Source organism: Pimephales promelas, chromosome 3 (assembly GCF_988280905.1).
Source record: "Pimephales promelas chromosome 3, fPimPro1.hap1.1, whole genome shotgun sequence".
Classification (NCBI taxonomy): domain Eukaryota; kingdom Metazoa; phylum Chordata; class Actinopteri; order Cypriniformes; family Leuciscidae; genus Pimephales; species Pimephales promelas.
In genome coordinates this window covers 30794983-30816997 of record NC_142771.1, presented here as the reverse complement: position 1 = coordinate 30816997, position 22015 = coordinate 30794983, and the positions used below count along the sequence as shown (strand labels likewise).

Below are 22015 nucleotides of genomic sequence, written 5' to 3'. Positions count from 1 at the left end.
TTGTTACAAGAAAACGGTAAGATAAAATACCTAACAATAAAAAAAAATCAGAACAATATAATGCATAAATACATCATTAAAAAATAAGTGATTTAAATAAATAGAAAATGAAAATAAAAAAGGGGTGGAACAAAAGGTGGTGCCCGGCTTAACTGATTGTAGAGTAAGCCAGTACTTTATCAAAAAAGGCAGGCTATGTCATATCGAAAGTCTTAAGGGATCATGTAAATTATTATTATTCTTTAATACAAGTAAATACTTCTTTAATAAACTTAACTCATTCCCTGCTATTACAGAATTTTCCATTATTAAGAAAATGCCACTGGAATGTTTCCTTGTGACTGTTATACGGTACGGGGCGCTATTACACATCTTTTGAAAGAGTTGAGATTTTCTGGAACAAAACACAGGCAAAAAAGAAGCTGAAACAAGTGATAAAAGCATTGCTTATGTATATTGTAGTTTTGAAAAAAAAAACAAAAAAACTTGAATTTCTCAGCATTTTGTTTAAAAAAACTTCATTTAGTTGTTTTGTACTTGCCCACATTCAACTGTTCATTAAAAAAAGCATGAAGACAGAACAAAAAGTTTATGTTTAAAACCAGAGGCTCTGTTCCTTCTTTTGATGTATTTGATTTCATGTTCAGATATATACAACAAAATGTTCTGGGGTCATTACATTTTTTTTTAAAAATTATCAAAAACTCTGCCGGTGGCTGACAACTTTTTTTTTTTTTTTTTTTTTTAAACGCTGACGAGGAAAGAATTAAATGTAGAGGGTGACGCACAGGCTTTCACTTTAAAATAATAAGACATCTTGCTAATGTAGTTGTGAAGGACAGAACCTTTTGCAGTGATGCTGAAAAGTACATTTCAGATTGTACTCCAAAGATAGCTGACAGTGGATTTATACTTTATCTGGGTTTATACTTCAGTTTAGAGCACTTTGATACAGCTAAACACACCGTGTATCAAAGTATACTCTATTTGATAGTGTGAGCAAACACAAGCGGTCGACATACACGCACTAGAATATTTCATCTGTGTCCAGTGTCTGCACTATTATTATTATTTTTTTCCATTTATGACGTATTTAAACCATAAACGTAAGGATGGTACCTTTTTTGTTTTGTTTTTGAAAATGTCTGCACTATTTCTCCCCAATATAGTTATGACCGAAAAAATATGCTTGTATTAAAGGACAACTCCGGCGCAAAATGAACCTTTGGTCTAATTACATATTGCTACCTAGTCAACCGTTAGCTGAGATTTGTTTTCATGATTGCCGAATGTAAATTTTTTTTATCTCTAAAAACAGTTTAGCCTATAACGCTAGTATAATGCTAGTATCGATAAGCTCGATCCAATTTTTATTTGTCATTACTCTATGCCCTATATACTAGCACTATAGGCTAAACTGTTTTTAGAGATAAAACTATTTACATTCGGCAATCATGAAAACAAATCTCGGATAACGGTTGACTAGGTAACAATGTGTAATTAGACCAAAGGTTCATTTTGCGGCGGTGTTGTCCTTAAATTTTAACTAGAGTTGCGTGATGTTGTCTCTTAACCCCCTCACCCAAGTGCTTATCAGCACGGGCGTCTTTTGTTGTTGCGCCTACTTTCTTGTTTATTCTCATCTCTCCTTTTCCTTTTTTCGACTGTGAAAAAGCAGTCCGGTCCAGTGTCACCAACAAGAAAATTCAAGGTGCATACACAAACTGAGCGTACAGTTTATGCATGAAAAATCGAAAAATCTGGTTACCCACATACTATGCTGCTGATGAAAATTACACCATGCTAATTGTACGCATAGCTTAGCGTATGCATGAAAAAACAAGTTTACTTTGAGTTTAGTGTTTATTACCAACAGTTGACTTTCATAAAGAATGGCTCATCTTGAATATTATGTTTCCCAAATTTCCCCCATCTCTAAGAATATTTTCTCTTCTCTTGCAGTCTATCCTGCTGTTGGGCAGTGTAGCTCTGGCATGTTTGGCTTTGGACCTCCTCTTCCTCCTCATCTACTCCTGCTGGCTGTGTTGTCGCCGTAAGAAGAGCGACGAGCAGCCGAACGCAGACTGCTGCTGCACCGCCTGGTGCGTCATCATCGCCACCCTCGTCTGCAGGTGAGTCTGAATGCATTTTTTCCTCATATCCGCCATTCCGCCCTGTTAGCATCATATTCAAGCAGAAGATGATGTGTGTAGTCACTGCTCACTTAGTTTAGTCTACAATGAGATGCTTTTATCAAAGGTTCCCCAGCTGAAAAAAAAGTGTAAAAGACGTGTTGCATTATCTGACGGGCTGCACGGTTTAATTTCTGGAAGGGAATTAATTTCTGCCCTAATCTCTGCAGTTTATTTCAAGCTAGCAGCAGGTGGTGGTTTAATTTAGGGATGCACTAATACTAAATTTCTCCACCGATATCCAATTATTCAGAATGAAATCTGTCAATGGCGATTTTGGAGGTAGTCTGATGCAAATTGCATGCAGAAATGGGCAGTTCTGGCTAAAATCTGCAGTTCTAATCTGATTGGCTGGCTTTATGCTATTTAAGGGATTAACAGCCCAGATTGTGTCTGGTAAAGAACAAGTAAAAGCTGAATATGGTTAGTGCTTTTGAAGGAAATCTGATCTCTGGATTTGCCAGTTTGTCAGATTGATAGCATCAAAGGTTTATTAGGAAATGAAGTGTATATCCATGAGCCATTAGACAAATATATAGAATTGTAGATTACATTTTATTTTAAGCTGCCCTTGTTACAGTGTAATTGTACAATTAAGTATGGAGTAATATTGATTAATAACATGTATTTTACTATAACGTTATCAGTTACAAGGTACCAAGATCTTAAATTTGATGATTTGTTGGGTGACTTTTCATGATCTTGTCAGGGTCAATTGGATCTCATCGAAAGAAGAATTACATTTTTAATTCTGCATGTTTGACTTTTTCTGGAGTCTTGAATCCCCTATGGGTCCCTCCACACACTAGTGTTGGATTGCTGGGATTAATCACGGGATGTCTATTGGTTGGTTGGTTAAATTTGCTGAGGTGAAACATTGACTATTCTGTTTCATTGGCTATTCTTAGTGTATTGTGTCGCTGATGACAAAGTGCTGAGCTGCAGAATAACGTGGGTTTATGCATGAGAAAGTCTCGCTAGTAGGGCTGTTGCTATTATGCCATCGCAAAGAGTGTTTCTGCTGTCCTTCACTATAAGTTTCCTTCAACGTCTTCTAAATCAACCGTAGTGCTGCTGTTTTATTTTAAAAGTGCGTTATACTCCATTAAAATTCAAGATGTCAAGACGTTTCTTTGAGCGAATGCAAACCACTAGAAGGGTTCATAAACAGATTGCATTAGTAATGCTGGCCTTTGTTATGATGATGTTCGAAAGCGAAATGTACGGACAATGCGAATAAAAAGATGTTGGTGGGAAAGTTGAGGGAGGCTTGACTATTATCCGGCCTGTTGCTATGGCAATGTCTTTCCTGGCAGTACCTAACTTGTGTACTCACAAAAAAAAGACCACCACCCTTTTCCAAACCCCCCACCATGACCCCATATCGCATGATCACTCCTCATGTTTTGTCCATGTTAACGTGCGCTAGCTCTACAGGGAGTCCGCCTGTGATTGTGTCGACATGAGAAAGGACCTGCTGCCGCGTTTTTATGGTCTCTTTCCTTCAGTTCATGTTCTTAGCTGTCAGGCAAGATGACAGGTGAGAACTTTATGGTTAACTTTATGACTTACACACCAAGCAGTAAATTCGGTATTTAATAAATGATACATGGTTTGCTTTTTTTGGGGGTGTTTTGTTTTTTGTTTGGGTTTTTTTTTTTTTTTTTTTTAAGAGGGGAAAGTATGCATTTCATGTGGGCCCAATTTCATCCATGCAGAGCTAGTCTCGCACATCCTCTCACTTTCTCTACCTACTCACCAAGACAAGAGTGTCTCGCTCTCTCGCACTCAATCCGTTCTCTTGCTATATCAGTTACGAAAACTAGTCTCTCGCTCTCACTCACTGGCTCATATATGCTTACTGCTGTGAGTGTGCATGTAGAGCAAGCATCTTCCCTTCTGTGAAAGTCTGTCCTTGCACATCTGGTCCCGTGGAAGTAGAAATATGGAGAACACACTCTGTCGTTTTCACAGGCTCCCTGCTGACTTTTTTCCCCCCACGGGGAGGAAGATGAGCTCGTTTTCAACACAAACACCATTAATAATCATCACACCTGCGAGGGACATGACTCGGAATGTCTCTTAATGTGATGATAATATTCTTATATTATGTGCCTGCCAGTGGTGGAGGAAGTACTGAATCTCAGTACTTAAGTAAAAGTACAAATACCCAGATAAATGTTTACTTTAGTAAAAGTAGAAGTAACACAATGACAACCATACTTAAGTAAAAAGTAAAAAGTACTTTATTTTAAATGTACTTTAAGTATTAAAAGTAAAAGTACTTGCATAACAATTGATTCTCTTAATGACTATTTTCTAATGATTAATAAAACATTTAATTCTAACTCATTCAACCTAATACTCCTATAATGATGTTCAATAATGATGGAAAAAAAATGTCACCATTTCTGAAACAAGCTTGCAATTAGGCAATATCATGCTTATCCTTAGTACTATATGTTAATAACTATGTTTGGCAGTAAACGCGATTCATTTATGGTGTAATTCTGAACCTCTTGGCTTGCCGTAATCCTAACCAAACCAAACATATATTACACACGGTGTGTTTCCTATGCACGTAAAAACAAATGTTCGCGTATGAGTTGCATGATAAACACACTGCGTGTGAGACGCATTTAGTGTGACCGGGTTGATATACTGTATCTACGGCAACCAAACGTCACTGGTGAGACAAACGTGCAACGAACGGACGGTCAGATTACGTTTTGTCAGGGGGAAAAACTGATCAGAAAATGTAACGAAAATGTAACAGAAGCTGTAGAAATGTAGTGGAGTAGAAAGTATAATAATTGCTGCAAAATGTAACGAAGTAAAAGTAAAAAGTAGGCACTATTTATTGTACTTAAGTAAAGTAAAGATACGTGAAAAATGTACTTAAGTAAATTAACGAAGTATTTGTACTTCGTTACATTCCACCACTGGTGCCTGCAGTCAGTAATGCTTTAGGCTGGCTTCATTCTCACTTTTAAGTGATGTACTTTAATTATCAGAAGAAACGTTACTTGTAAAGCTACTCAAGTAAAGTTTTACCTGTTCCGTCTGCTGTTCTTCCCACCGTTTACATTCCTGAAGACGATGGATTGACTATGTGTGATGCTAAACTTTCGTTCGGACACGTGCAGAACTCGGTCATGGCATTCCACATGTCTTACCTTCCAAAACAACAACAGTAAAGTGTGTAAACTGATCAAGGAATATTCTAATTTAGTTTCTGATGTTCAGAGTTTGATTAATGTACTTGTTCATGATATTGAGCAACACAGTCTCATCCCAAAAAGTCATATAACTGACGTCTTGGGACGTCTTTTGACCATACGTCAATATCCGCCTTTTTAGGGCCGCCTTAAACGTCGGTAGATGGCGATCCCGGGCCGTCATACAACTGACGCTTTACCTTTAACGTCAGTTAGGTGACGGGTTAGGTTTAGGGTAGGTTTAGGTCTGGGGTAGAGTTAGGATCCCATAATCTCATCTACCGACGTTTAAGGGGGCCCTAAAAAGGCGAATATTTACGTATGGTCAAAAGACGTCCCAACACGTCAGTTATATGACGTCTTGGGATGAGACCGGTTGTATTGAAATAAGAGCCTGCCCATTAATCCTGCTATAGCTGAGTATTTACTCCAGTCCCTGCGGCTCACCTTGCTTATTAGTCCCAAAACCAGATTGAACCTTTCACTTTTGCACTGGCTATTGCAAAGTGAATAGTATTACTAAGCCGGATTCTTTTCCATTGCCCCACTTAAAAGACTGTGGAAGGAGTCTGTTCTGCTAAAGTGATCAAGCTTGATCTTTTGAAAGGTTAATGACAAGTTTCTTTTATGCCAAGAGCTTCAGAAATGTATTTGTTAAATTATTTCCTACAGTATTCAGTTCTCGCCTTTGGGATGTGAAATGCACTGGCAACGTTCCCGATGTTGATGCATAAGGCTAACACTCCAAATTGTGCAGCATAACTAGATGACATAGTTGTCTTAGAATGTAATCTTGTAGATGTGTTGTGTATTCCTGTTTGTCTACTTTGTTTCCGCTCTCCTAGAATGAGAAGCGACAATTGATGTTAATCAGAGCTTATGACTGTATTCCACTTAAACACGCCTGCATGATAACGGCATCATCAGAATTCCACTGAAAGCTCGGCAGCTTTCTCCATGTAATTCTTTTGTATGTCAGTAATACAAATGTCCTCTCCCCTCTTACCATAATTGAGATTATTCTTCAAAACTATGCAGATATTCCTCCCCAGTCAGCAGATAAATGTGTAAAAGTGCAGATTCTGCATGGACTACTCATCACTTATGCATGAAGAGGAAATGAGCTCATGGCGTCCGCCCAGTGGACAGTTTTGCTGTGCACCCTGTGGATCTAGACAACCTATACAGGAACAGATTGTTTAGTAAGAAGCCAATGTAATAAATACCATCTGTAGTCTCGACCTGAAGGCTAAATTATGCCATAGGATGGAGTATTAAATATGTCTGCTAATTCTGTTTGTAATGAAGTTTTTTTTCTCTCTCTCTCTCTTTCTTGGAAGTATTTTGAAATATCCTGAGAATTGCTGATCAAGGCACATATTTGAGAGCTTTACAAGAAATCTCAGTGGATACATTGAGCGCTCAAATCGAAACCAGAAAGTACAAGAACATTTTACAAAATGTGGTTAAGACATGCAATCCTCTGTCCTTCATCAATGATTCATGAGGACGCAGAGGAGCGATCATGAACAGCAGAATTTAAGGCATGTTACTGTAGATTCATCTACCGTCCAATGAGAAAACAAAGTGTTGACCTACATTACCAGTTCATGGTAATGTAGGTCAACACCTTCTCTAAATGTTTCCTGTTGGTTGTGAGTAACATTTAGTGTCAGTGTTGGTATTTGCTCATACATAGTGTTTCTTTGACGTCTATTTTGATTCTGTTGCACCACATGCATTATTTAGTCCTGATGAAATCCCATCAAATGCACAGTGTTCAATCAGAATTGATATAGTGGAGGCTTGAATTTGCTTTGTTTTCAATGATTTAAAGTTTGATCCACGTTTCTGTCAGATAGTTTGAATGTAGTTGGTGTGAAACAGCCTGGAGAACTCATTTCAGATGCACTGCACCTAAGTTTCATGCAAGGACTTCTGATATCTGTAGCTTCAGGCACATTTTAGCTGTAGCGCTGCATAACTACAGATTATGGAAATCCAGAGCATGACTATGAAACCTTTACAACGTTTATGCTAAGCAGCTCATGACTTGACATTGAAGCCACTTCAAAGACTTTAATTGCATCACATCACCTCATTTTGGAATTCTGAAGAGCCTGAGACTGGAACATATAATCTGTGTCTATCTAACAGTTGTATGCCTTCAATATGATGGATCTGTCCAGCCCTACATCACTGTAAACTATATAAATTGAGCAGAATTCCTTTTTTTCCATTCTGATTCATAAGCACTTTTGATTCAATTCTGATTCATTTGGGTATATTTCAGTTATAACTTCCATTTTTAATTCATATGAAAGATATTTTGTCTGCTAAAATTTGGCTGCAGGGCTTGGGAATGCATTTAATATTAGGAATGTTATCGTGATATCTTTCTGACTATATAAAATTAGTGAAAATAGTGAATATCATGATAACGTTAAAAGTTAATCTTATGTGTGATCTGTGAAAACTGGCAATGTTTTTTTTTTTACAGCATTGTAGTCAATCTCACATTTTTGTCAGGACCATTGTCGTCAATTACGATTGACAGTTTGCATACAGTTTGGCTTGGCGATATAGTTCCGTTCTGGGGTGCATTTCCCGAAAGCATCGTTAGCCAATTATGGTCGCAAGTTGGTCGCAATTTCCATTAAACTCTATTGGTAAACGACGGAACTTGCGACCATAGTTGGCTAACGATGCTTTCGGGAAACGTACCCCTGGATGAGAACTCCCGAGCATCCACGCAGCTTAGCATGGATATGAGCAGCAATAACCCCCTTAGGGTAAACAGAACAGATCGAGCATGAGGTATCATTAATTCAAGATTTTAAAATACAAAATAATTCGAGAATTTATTCTGATTTGAGGGGAATCATATAAAGGTAAAATAATGCCTAAAAGGATTGCAAGTGCAGGGTAAGATTTGTGATAGATTACATAAGATGCCAAGCGTAAAATAAATGTACATGCGCAAGAGAAGATTTGTAAAAATGTAATTCGCCCTTTAAGTGTAAGAAAAAAACTATTTGTAGCATTTAACTGTTATTCGTAAGTGTAATTTGTGTATTTTTAAGCTGCAGCTTCATGCTAACGCAAAATAAGATCTGTATTCTTTAGACTTTAATTTTTCCACGCTTGCACTTTTGGCACGGTTTTTGCGCGCTAATGCAAGTCTGTGAACAGCAATCTGCAAGCGAAAACCACAGAGGCAGGAACTGCAAAACAGATGAATTGCGTAAAATTCAACTTTGTGTAAAAAAAATAAACTGTTGCAAATGTCTAAATGACTTGTTGTGTCCATTACCCGCAGTCAGTGACCCATCTCTGTAACTTTATAGAGCCAGTGGCAAAATATTGATGTATACGTTTTTTGCCCTCCCCTATTGAGTATCGATTCAAACTGTTTTTACATTAATCAGCACGTGAGAGCTTTTTGTTTTGGGAAGAACACCAAAAGCCACTCACTCTTTAGGCACATTGTGACCAAACCTGTCTCATCTTAACCGTGACACTCCACTTAGCCAAATCCCCACTGATTCAGGACGCTGTGCTTTGGGGGATGGGTGCACCGGAACGAGCATAAGTAATGAGATCACTCAGTGTGATTTGCCCAGTCAATGGAGTGTTATTCTCTAAGGAGTGTTTAACCCCATTCACATCGATCAACATTCACAGGTCATTACTTATTCTATATGTAACGCAAATAAAGTCTGCTGCTTAGCATCAGCGAGCCCTGGGATAGATTTCGATGAGTCATGTGGCTTATTTTTGTTCTTTATTTATTTGCAGTATTGCCCCCGTGAGAGCTTGGGCTCAGAATAGAGACCGTCTAACAGACTGAACTTTAATTAATACAGGATAGCAGTGATGTCAGCCAACCATAGGCCACAGCTGCGGGACCATTGATTGATCTGTCCTCGGGTCATATCTTGCCTTAGAACCACAATCACTTCCCATCTCTCAGCATAGCTATTATCGGACATGTCTCTTGAATGGTTGAATGTATCTGATCCTGAAAATCTCACTGCTTGCCTCTTCTGCTTTTTCAAGTTTTGACACTTCTTTGACGTAGTAATGCTGCAATAATCCAACCGCGATGTATGAGCGCATGGATAGCAATCTCTAAGGTTTTCTCAGAGAGAAAGGATTTGATCTTAGATGAGAAGACATAGCTGGAAAAAACAAGAACTAATCACCGCATTTATTTGTTTTTCAAATTTGAGGTTCTGAACCCAGAGAACCAAAGCACCTAAACGCTTAATGCAAGATGTAGTTGGGTAAAGATAATCCAGATCAATGTTACTGCTATTGTAGTTGCCATGGGGGCCAAAGACTATAACCTTGGTTTTGGATTCATTCAAAAATAAGATTGAGAGAACCACATTTTTACTTCTTCTAGGCATACCAAAAGAGATTTCAGGGTAGTATCTTTGTTTCAGAGGCAAATAAATGTGTGTATCTTCTGCATAGCAGTGAAATGATACACCAATCTTTCTGAAAATGGAGCCCAGAGGAAAATATATGGAAAAAATAATGGGTACGAGAATAGACCCCTGCGGCACTTCACAGTCGAGTTGGGCTTGCGAGGAAGAAAAACCCAGTTTGACAGAGAAACTTCTATTTGTTAGATGCAATCTAAACCAACTGAGAATCTGCTATGGCACACCATGGTATATGATTAGGATAATGAAACTATAACACCCTATTTTTTTTGCATTTTTATATATATATATATATATATATATATATATATATATATATATATATATATATAATCAAGAGCCATTTTTTAAAGAAAAATGCCAACAGTACACTGAAGTCAAAACAGTTAAAGGGATACTTAACCTTTTTTTTTTCAAATTAAAGTTATTCCCTTAACTAAGACGAGTTGATAGATATCTTTCTCGTCTCAGTGCATGTACTAAATTGCTCTGTTTTCCGGCGAAACTGTGAAGGCACTTAGCTTAGCCTAGTTCATTCATTAGGATCCAAACAGAGAAGTGACCAAACACCTCCAGGTATTCCTTATTTAAATACAGTTACACGAGTAGTGTAACTCGACAATCTGGAACCAGCATTGTACTGGCACACTAACTTTTTGTATTTCTTAATATTTTACTTTGAGTAGGGTGACCAACTCTGCCCTACAAAGCAAAAAGGCAGTAACTACGCAGAGTGCAGAACTGAGAAAAATGACTTTTGCTAGGGCTTTTTGCAGTTATTGTACAAACGACTACCATTTTTCTCTAAAACGAGACGCATTTAAGATAAGATATTTTGTCACATAACAAAGGATGCCTTGAATGTCATGAAAATTGTAATAATTAATGATTTACCAAAACTGCAGTTACTGCCTTTTTGCTTTGTACTGTCCTGTTTTCCCATGACATGTCCTGTTTTCATATACCAATATAACCATTTTCTATCCATACAGAGGAGGCATAACCTCAAATAACTTTAAATAACCGCATAACTTTAAATGTATTGAAATTAATAAGGTATATTTGAGTAAACTTCGAGTATAATTTGAGTAGGCCCATCTGTTTGCCGGGCCGAGTGTCCTGGTTTTTGGCAATCAAAATATGGTCACCCTAACTTTGAGCAGCAGTTATGACTAAGCAAATGTTTTTGTGTAAACACACAAGTAGCATTATAATTTGAGCAAATAAATGGCCCACATATCACTGTCTAGTCATTCATGACCTGCTATGTGAGATCAGACTGCATTTGTTTATATAGTTAACTTTGCTATTGCAGATTATCAACCAGATTTGCAGTGTAGTAGGAATGCTCGGAACTCCACTGAGCCCTCTCTAATGGGTCACATGACCGTGGCCTGGGGGGTGGGGGGTGTGGGGGGCAACGAGGTGACATCTGCTTCCTGATCTGCACATTCGTGCCGCAACACACCCCGGCTAAACAAGACAATGCTTGGAGCATGAAACCAACACAGTTTAACACAACCAACTGCTTGTTTAGAAAATATTGAGCTAGTTTAAGAGACTGTCACTCGATTCAACTCAAGTGACTTCCTTCCTGCGTAGTGCTTCACTGACAATAGGACCTTTTAATCCACGTTATTGTGAAATTGTAATACTTATTGTTTGTCTCGTGGACAAGGCAAAGACTAAGACTGGCAAACACATGGAATGTGTCTTAAATGTACTGTAGTTGAGAGCTGCGGCCCTGTCCTGCGGTCAATAGCTCTTTGTTTAGCCACAGAACCCCCGTAAATGGGGTGGCTGCTGATTGTAGCTGCCATTGAATGCTTTACAATGGAGTTGGGTGAGATGCTTGAGCGAGAGAGGGTGGGGAATGGGAATGGGAATGGGAATGAGTGGGATTGAAAGCCCCATTGGCCGGTTGTACTGTTGTGCCACCTGGTGGAGAGGCAACAAGTTCAAGTCAGATGTTTTGATGGTCATCTGTCTCTTTGGTGCAGGTGGTCTGCTGCTGGGAGTCCACTGCTGTGAATGGCCTCGGTGGGTTTGTGGGGCACGGAGGTTTTGTAACCTGATTCCCTGTCGGTCAAAGCTGTTGGCGCAATCGATTCTTTTTCTCTTTTTTTTCCAGCGCTGTTGTAGTAGCCCAACAGTCTGTGGTGTCAGTGGTGTGTTGAGTTTACAGAGTGATATCCATCTGACCACTATGTTTCTCTGTGTGGATCTCTGTATAAATGCCCAGACAACATTTTGTTAGTTGTTAACTCTACAAATGAATAAGTAAGCAAGTAGTTAGATTATACTAAATGTTAGGGACCTCCCGTTGGAGCAAAGTAGGGATGCACTGATATGAAAAGTTTTGCCGATACGATAATGACCGATAAATCCAAATCCAATTTTTTATATAGTTTTTTAGAGCTTGATTACAAAAACAAAAGTCTCACTATGTCCTAAGCACACAATTATAATGTTCTCTTTACAATGTTATGAAGCCTATATGACAGACTTGTTCCACACATGGTGCACTTAACTGCATTTTCCTTTCAAAGTGATTCCAATCATATTTCAAGCATTTCAATAACCTCATGGCAATCAGTGCACACCAGAAGTGTCTCAGCCGAAAGAAATAATCCATTATTTATCAGCTTTTATACATATCGACCAAAATTTTTCACAAAAGAAAATCTAAAGCCCGGAACACACCAAGCCGACGGGCAGTTTTTGTGGGTCGGCCGTCTAAGTTTCCTCTGTGTGTTCCGCACAGTTCCGTGCCGTCGGCTGAAAATAGTCTTCGTCAGCTTTTTTTGGCCCAATTCGACATGATTGGCTGTTCAGCTTAGTGATAGAGTCAGTGCATGAAAATAAAAGCAAAACAGCAAGCAAATAAGTCAAAACGGTAAAGATAGAAGGCTGTTCTTATGTTACCTCATGATACTTGAGTGTTCTTGGCAAATATTTCAATTTTAACATGAGCGGAGTGGAATAAAGAAAGCGTTTAGCAGGATTGATATTCAAAACGGTAAGCACTCGCTGCTTTGTTTACGGTATGTGTATCCTCAACTATTATTTAACGGGTCATTCATATCATGTGGTGTTCAGTTGTGTTATCTTCTGCCAGCTGTGTGCAGGGTTTGAGAAATTACTGACCTATTGCTCAGGGTTACCACAGCTCTACTGAAGGCCTTAATTCTTTGTCTCCTTACAGCGCCGGCATTGCTGTTGGTTTCTACGGGAACGGAGAGACCTGTGACGGCGTGAATCGACTTACTTACTCCCTCCGCCATGCCAACCGCACCGTGTCAGGAATACACCGACTGGTGAGGCACTGATGCACACTGGGTTATGTTTAAATGGTTCTCCATCCCTCCAAAACACACCAGAGCTTGACATTCTCAATTACTTACTCTGATCCTTAGCTCATGAGAAAAGATCCTCTAAAGCAAATGTGTGTTTCTGTAGGTGTCAGAAAGTACAACTGCTCAGAGCCAGACTGTGGACGAGAATCTTCAGCTATTAAAGGACCAGTATGCAAAGCATACAGACTACCTGTCCATCATACAGAAACTCCAGTCTCAGCGGGGTGAGCTGGTCCGTCAGATGGCTGACATTCCTTTTTGGAACAATCTCAGCATCTCCCTGGAGGATCTGGCAACCCAGATTGAACTATATGACTGGTACAGGTACGTACATCCACATCTTTCACAGAAAGAGATCAGTGAAAGAAATATGAAGGGATGGCAAACTTTCTGGTACTTCAGTACCAAATCAATCCTAAAATGATTTTAAAAAATACAGATTTCAGTACCCGGATGCAAGTATTTAAACATTTAGTTCTTTTTAATAAAGTAAAATAGATTTTTTTTTATATATATACATATATATATATATATATATATATATATATATATATATATATATATATATATAAATCTAAAAAAAGCTAAAAAAAAAAAAATGTTGTATGTTATTAGTTCACTTTCATGTCATATGACCATAAACCAGCATCAGAGAACTGTAATCATATGAGCGTGTTTTTTAAAAATTTAATCTCAAATGTTAACTTTAAACAGGGGATTCACTTAAATGTTGGTGTTGTGACGCATTATGAAGTGTATTGTTTGTGTAAAACCTTCTTAACATCCCCAAAAAAATTCAGACGGAAAAGGCTCAAAGGATTTCTGTGTGTCACAAAAGTTGTGAACAGTGCACTCTCAGAGAGAATAGAAATTAGTATTCTGTTCACTCGCTGTCTCTTTCCACCTCCCGTAAACCATTTACATTTCTCAGTGAAAGAGATTGCCGTGGGGGTCTGTTAGTTTGCCTAAAAAAAGTCAAAGAAGTTTCATTCCAGGCTTCAACAGGATAAGCCTATAAAACTAAACATGTCTGTTATTGATTACCAAAATGTTAATTTTCTAAACATGTTTTTTTTTTTTTTTTTTTTTAAATATTACCCCTTTATGCCATCTAGCAACAACCCCTATCATCGTGATGGAAAGTTTGCATGAGTAAGCTTCAAAAAAATACGAAGATCTCCATTGGGGCATTTGCATTTAAATAGCTTTATGAAACAAAAAAATTTGTTAAGGTATATATAATACTACTTTTCAAAAGTTTGGGGTCTGTCACCCCTGTCATGTGATAAAATAATACAGTAAAACAGTAAATATTTAAATATTTTTGTGGAAACCGTGATATGTTTTTTTTTTATTTATTTAAAAAAAACAACATTTTTTTTAAATAAATCTATTGTAATATTTTAAATGTAATGCATCCTTGCGAAATAAATGTATTTAATATAGACCATTTTGCAAGATGTAAACAACACTGGTCCAGAATCACTTCCTGTTTCAGTTTTTTAACACTACATAAAAGCTGGGATAAAATACAACCAACAGAACATATAAAACTGAATCAAAAAGTTAAACAAACATCTTTAAGATGTTTTCTTTACATGTGAAATAAAGAAAACGGTTACAAACGGAAAAAGGAAGTGTTTCTGGACCAGTGTTTACATCTTGCAAAATGGTCTACTGTATACTTAAATGTACAATAGAGTGCCGAAGTTATGACATCACTTTGTAGGACAACTCGGAAGTTAGCGGCGCATGGGTTCCCTCGATCGAAAAGCTGTTGATTTTCCCCACAGACTTTTGGAAAATCACAAAAAATAAGATCTGTGTTCAACAAAAAGTTGTGACCTTATACGTTTTGTCTATCAAGATAATCTTTACAAGTTAATCCAAAATGTACATTTCGAAGCCTATATAAAGTTAAAAAAAGACACAAGCAGACACAATGAAGTTTAAAAAAACACATGCAAGTTTTAACTGGTGTGTTTTATGTCATAGATCAAGACGTGAAAATATTTAGAGGCTTTGTTCACCACAGACCTATTTCAGGCGATTTAGCAAAAACCCATTCAAAAAACCCATAGACTTTATGGCGAGGGAACTGGGAGTGTTGAAATGCTAACTCACTTCCGCGTTTGGCCTACAAAGTGATGTCATAACTTCGGCACTCTATAGACAACTGATCTGTTAGTGTTAATTCATTAATGCTGTAGAATTTGCTGCATTTGAAATGTATTATGTGAATGTGTTGTCCTCATTAGGTGGCTGGGCTACCTGGGTCTGCTGCTGTTTGATGTGCTTATTTGCCTGCTGGTGCTCTTCGGTCTCATTCGCAACTCCAAAGGAACTCTGATTGGGTAAGAAGTGTCTTTGAAGCTCTATTTTCCCTGGTGTACCACACATGAGTCAGTGCTTAAAATTCGGAATGAATTAATTATGATTGAAGCAAAAATGTAGCTATTGGCACTGACATACAGTAGTCAACATTTGAAGTGGATCAAAAAAGGTCATGTTGTCCTAAGACGAGAACGGGTACTGGTCAAAATTCATGTGTATCTTTGAAAGGTTTTGATCCGCTTCAAATGCTGATTACTGTATTTTAAGACGTGCCACTGCAAGTTGCTTTCAGTTAAAACGGCTCAAACATGACTTAGTCTGCATTTAATCTGCATGCAGACTATGAAAGCGGGGAACTGAATAGTTTGTCGTAGTGCTTCTTGGAAGTGGGCGGGGACAGATTTAGATGCAGATTTCTTTAGTTTCTCACAAGGATTTCTTCTCTTGAACACAATATTAAAAAAATAAGTAGAAATGATGCAAGTTGATGGCTTTAACCAAAGCACATACCATCAATTAACTGTGTAGCCCACAGTAGGTCTGTCTTTACAGGTTTATAAGTTATCATTAAAAATTAATTTCTCTATGGAGGTAATTAATGTGATTTTTAAATTTGGGACCTGGCTATTGCACGCTATACTAGAGGAATAAAAATATACATAGTTGACTCATGTTGCTCATCTACCTTTTGAAATAGCCTTCGTGTCAGGAGCTTTCTGTTTAGGTATTTAGGCTGCAAACCAGGTTTTGAAATGGTCACTTTCTGCTGTATGTTTGTTTCTTGTAGCTACAGCGGAGTACCTCAGGTGCATGGTGTGGGACCAATCATGTTTTGTCATTTAGTAGATTGTGCAAAACAATTCCACTAGCCCTGCCAAAAAACACGGATAGAGCCGTCTCATTGGCCACTGATAACCTGCCGTTTCTTAAAGAATTGAGCAGTGCATTGTTTCCCCGGGCTAGAGCTCACATTAAAGCCTCTATCCTGTAGCTGTCGTACCGATTTCCTCTGGCTTGTCTTGCCCATTATATGTTTAGACATTTAACATTTTGCATTCACATTATATGGCAAAAAAGCTTGTTTGACTTGAGGCCGTGTCAGAAGGTAAATGTCAGGATATCGATTTGCTCAGAAATAAAAGTTGCTACTTGCTAAAATCACGACATCTTGAGGTTTCTATAGTTCTCTCCTGACAATTCATGATACCAAGATACCATCCTTCTGTTTGATTTGGCCTTCATTTAAAGGTGCAATGTGTAACAAAGTTGAGTATCTATTAACAGAAATGCAATATGACATCCATAACTATGTTTTCAGTGGTGTATAAAGAACTTACTTAATTAACCGTAATGTTTTTATTACCTTAGAATGAGACATTAATAGCTCCATAACCGCGGGAATCCCCTTCTATGAAGGTCGCCATGTTGTGACGTCATATTCCTACCGTAGCCGAACGCGAACACACAGTGCTACAGAACGCGTTTCATCACTACCTTAAAAGAGAAGTAGCGGAAAGCTGGAAGCTAGCCTTACACTCCGTGAGTAGTGACTTTTCCCTTGTGAGTGGTGTAAAATATGTAGTTGGGATTGTTTCATGTAACTTAGTTCTCCCTCGCTGTGTTATGGGTTTGTTATGTTGGGGATAGATGTGCTGTTACGTTCGTGAGACAGCTGATGATTAGTATTCATGTCATTGACCGTAAAACAGTACGTTACAGGAATCACTAACCCGTCGATAGAGACTTTTACTAAAGTCTTTTATCACTAAAGTCGATCGCGAAGATTTTTCAAAATTAGAGAAAAAAAGCCTATTGTGTGTAGTAAATAGTATCTATGGGATGCGGAGATGACATGATTGTAACAGCGCGCGCAGTTCCGACCTTTGGACTCATGCAGACGCGTCCCAGCTCAGCCACAGTAACAGCTCATATTAGCCAGCTAAACTATTACTACCCTGTTAGAAAAAATATATAGCTGCTCCCTCGCTGTATTATGGGTTTGCTACAGTATGTGGGGAGAAATGTGCTGCTGGTTACGTTTGTGAGACAATCAGCTGATTAATATTATTTTATTAAATTATATATTAAAACCCTTGATCCTCACCTGACTATGGCTTTGTAAACAGTAATTATGATGTGGTTTATAATGGACTGTGGTACAGAAACAGTGACAATGTTACACACTCTTGGCTTACTCTGGCTATTCTCTGCTGTCTCAGCCGACGAGATGTTTGTCCCGTTTTAGCAACCGTAGCTTCTTCGAAAGGGAGGGGTGAGCAGTGGGCTGAGCCCTTAGTGCAAACCTGGTGCAAACTCGCAACCGAACCACTAGATGTCGCTAAAAGTCACACATTGCTCCTTTAAAGGAGCCATAATGTTCCTTAATGTATTTTTAATTAATCACACAAAAACCGATTCGAAATCTGTTTTTTTTTCTTTCTTGAAGACAACTTTAGGGTTTTATACTGCAAATTGTTCAGAATTTTTGTTTAAAGTATATAAACATCCATAAGGTAAATATCCTTATTTAAAATATGAAATATTTAAGATATAAAAGAGTATTAAATAACATTAATAAAGTGCATAATACTATTTATTATTCCACTTTATTAATATTATTTAATTCTATAAATTATTTTTTATTATTAATTTGCAGTCTGCTATTCTGGAAAATGCTCAGAAATGGCCTTTAGATGTGAAGATGAGCAGATGTTTTGGTTGTATTACTCAAAGATGATACTCATAACAAGCTATATGGATAATGGCAATAAGTGTGTGCTTAATCCCACTTCTGTCGTCCCGTAATTTTACCACCATTAAATTCTTATTCTATTTGAAAGTAAAAGAAATTGTTGTGGGATGAAGGGTTTTCCTCAGCTGAAATAACCCTTTGAAGGGTTTCTAACCATTTAAATGTTCGTAACATGTATAAAGTGTATGTAATGATGGCTGAGATAATCATTATCTTTGTTCTCCAGGGTGTGTTTTCTGGGTGTGTTGGCGCTGGTGATCAGCTGGGGCTCACTTGGTCTAGAACTGACTGTCTCCTCGGTGAGTGTCTCCATGGCAACACTACTCCACACAGAGGCAGGACAGTATTGTACTGATGCTTCCTCTTATGATCTCTCCTGCACAAGCTTGAATTAGATCTGTGGAATTAACTAAAGCAGACAGTAATAGCTTATCTCTGATAAGGAGCCTGTTTTGCACAGTTATACCCTATTACTGCTTTGAAGGGGAGATATCATGCCTTTTTTTTTTTTTTTTTGGTAGATGTACTCTAAAAGGTACTTTGGCACACAGAAACCCAAATCCTCGTCCGAAATTTTTACACATTAAAAAATAAATATGACCACACTTTGTCAATTATGTTTACACACTGCCTCTGAAACCTGTTAAGCCTTTTATGAGTCTGTTATAAGAAAAATAAATCAGATTTGTTTTTGTTTTTTTGTTTTTTTTATTATTATTTTTTTTTTTTTGCATCTGTAGCAAGCATTTTGAGAAGTGTTTTGACAGTTCAGTCCCACTGAATGACGAATACGAAAAAATGCATACACAACTTTCGGACTCAGTGTACAAGAACCTTAACACTCACAATGCAAAACTAATAGAAATTACCATGGCTGGGATGTCAGAACCATTAGTGTCACATGATCCTTCAGAAAAGAGTCTAAAATCACAATTCACTGCTCAAGAAACATATTACACATTAAAAAACTTAGTTATGACAACATATGTTTTTACATTGCTTAAACTCATCAAAATAAGTTTTCTTTAGTTATACAAGATTCAGCTACACTGTAAAAAATATTGTTGGTTTAACTTAAAAATTAAGTAACCATGTTGCCTTAATTTTAAGTTGATTGAACTGGAAAAAGTGAGTTAATACAATGAAGGGGACTGATTTAATTATCAGAAACTCAAAATAATAAGTTATCTGAACTAAATAAATTATTTAAGTTGATTTGACAAAAGAAAAAAATGTTGGGATAGCAAATCTTGAAAAAAAAAATTACAGTGTAATTTTATTAAGTTTTACTGTTATTGTCAGTTTAATGTCATTTTTCATTTTCATTCACACCAAGTTTATTGTGCTTACAAATTTAAGGCAGAAACTTTTTTCTTTGTTCTTTACAGTGTTTTAATGTTGAAAACAATTGGTGCTGCTTAATATTTTTGTGAGAACTGTGATAAAGAAAGGTCATGAAACTTTAAAAGAACCATGTTTATTTGAAATAGAAATCTGTCAGTTTTGATTAACTTAATGAGTATACTAAGGTGATCAATTGGTCCTGAAAAATATTTTTGAACATCAGTGGAAAATAACTAATTTAATTACTTTTCTCTGTCCATTGTAGGGCTTCAGTGACTTCTGTGCGGCACCTGACATGTACATTACCAAGGTGTCAGAGCAGTACTCCCTTATCAAGAAAGGTACGTTTTATTCCACTCCAGTTCTCTTAAACGTTTACTTTCTTCCACCTCCTGCTGATTTGTGAGTAAGGCTCTTAATCTAGCAGGTGTTATTGTGAATCACTCGCGACTCTCGAGTCTGTCTGAATATAGACTGTCCTACACCTCCTGACGGGGGAGCGTGTTCTCTGAGGAGTGAACAGTCACACAGGCTTTCATTTCCTGTTGGCTCAGAGAGGAAGCGTTCCATCTGACTTTCTCTTCCTCACTTTATCAGCATTACTCAACACAGCAGTTCCTCTTCAAAGTGACCTTGTTATCCACAGGAGGCTGGTTGCTCTCAGTAAATCAGTGGGAAGAGACAACCCTGTGTGGGTGTTTTATCCACTAGCGTCTGTTTGTTTTGCGAGACCTAGCCTTTTCTCTTTGGGTGGCCGGAGCAAGATCATACATTCTGGTCAAGCCTAATTGAGGTGGACTTGGGGTTCGGCCCATTGGAAAATGGTCTTCCTGTGACTTGTTCCCTGGAAAGGAAGCATTTTCACTGGCTTGAACATGTGTGAATCCTATTAAAGAGGACCTACTCTGCTGCTTTACATTTTCAACTTTCTTTAGTGTGTAATGTTACTGTGAGTATGAAAAAGGTCTGCAAAGTTACAGTCACTCCAAACTGTTTCTGAACTCCCTCAAACGCCTCAATTGTAGTTTTGAGTTTTCTTCTCAACGTACACATCACTATATTCTTCATTTAAACAATTCCCAGCCACAAAAAAAGTGCAAGGCCAGGCTGAGATGCATTAGTAGTGTGTTGGGGCGTGACATTTCTGAAATACACTTCAAGCGACTGACCAATTCCCAAAACACTGGTCTAGACTCTAGACAGCCAATCAGAGTACACTGTGCTTTTTGGAAGGACGGGCACTTAAAGAGTCGGGAACTTAAAGTCCCCGTGAACCGGAAGTTGCAAACGATTTTTCTCCAGTGCTGTGACGTATTTCCAAGTAAAACGTAATATTGAACAGAGGGCAGGGTTTTACTCTAGCGCTCCTCCTCTCCATCTCTCGCTCATAGCAAACTAACGGTTTGAGGGGAGTGGTTAAGTGTTTCCCCACCCAAACTGTGAAGCCTACGTCATCAGAAAAAGAAACCATTCCAGACCGGAAGTAACTTTTCAGATTTTGATTAAAGATTACTAAGGTAAAACATTTTTTTTAATATATATTCACTTGCACGGATTAATTGTTCACCACAAGACTAGTAATATGTTAAAGGTTCAATTTTGATTTCACGGGGACTTTAACGGAGCGTTACTGTCAGACTGGGAAGAGAGGTGCTGCAACAATGTATTTTAAATATTCAAGCATGAACACCTTTACAAATAGACCCAAAGGAGTCAGATTTTAGGAGTCAAAATCGCGTAATCTGACGCAGTGACTATCGTAAAAGACAAAAAAATTGTGTTATCTGAACCAGGCATAATATTATCCTGGCCTGTCCCTGTTCTCTTGGAAGCATAGCAGGCTCATAATTGTACGGCTGTGGTCCGTCAGACGAGTAAGTATTTCCTCAGCGTCCGAAATGTCATTGCGATCCATTGTTTTCCTGTTGTCTGAATCGACCGCTCCCCCACGCCCGCCACGCCCATTTTCAAAGGCGGAAGTAAAATTTTCTCACAAGCTACTCCAGAAGCTTTTGTTGCATATTTATAAGTATTTTTAAAAGTATCGTTCCTACATTATTTTTCTATTTATTGACTGGTTGGGTCCTCTAAACTGAATATGCCCTTTAAATGGGTTCCGTTATGTTGGCGCATTGGTGCTTCACAGTAAGCAAAAGTGTAATAATGAATGCATGTGGATCCCTGTATGCTTTAGTGTAGCATAAGCAGGTTCGATATGTCAACTTTGGCCTCCGTTATGATTAATCAATTTGTTAGTTGGCTGTGAAGAGGAGAGCTACAGTATAGAGAACTTCTGAAGAACAGAATACATGAGAGAGATAAGAGGAGAGGAAGAGAAAACTGCTGAAGGATGTGGATGATAGACCAT

General features: G+C 37.9%; 1 protein-coding gene across 2 annotated transcripts in view; it reads left to right on the top strand.

The window, feature by feature from the left end:
- Positions 1-22015, top strand: part of ttyh3a (tweety family member 3a) — a 79925-nt gene that overhangs the window by 24768 nt on the left and 33142 nt on the right. For both annotated transcript variants that reach the window (XM_039686174.2, XM_089128737.1), the window contains exons 2-7: positions 1963-2132; positions 13067-13178; positions 13321-13541; positions 15476-15571; positions 18530-18602; positions 19913-19988. In XM_039686174.2, coding sequence (XP_039542108.1) covers positions 1963-2132; positions 13067-13178; positions 13321-13541; positions 15476-15571; positions 18530-18602; positions 19913-19988 — 748 coding nt within the window. The remainder of the gene's footprint in view (positions 1-1962; positions 2133-13066; positions 13179-13320; positions 13542-15475; positions 15572-18529; positions 18603-19912; positions 19989-22015) is intronic.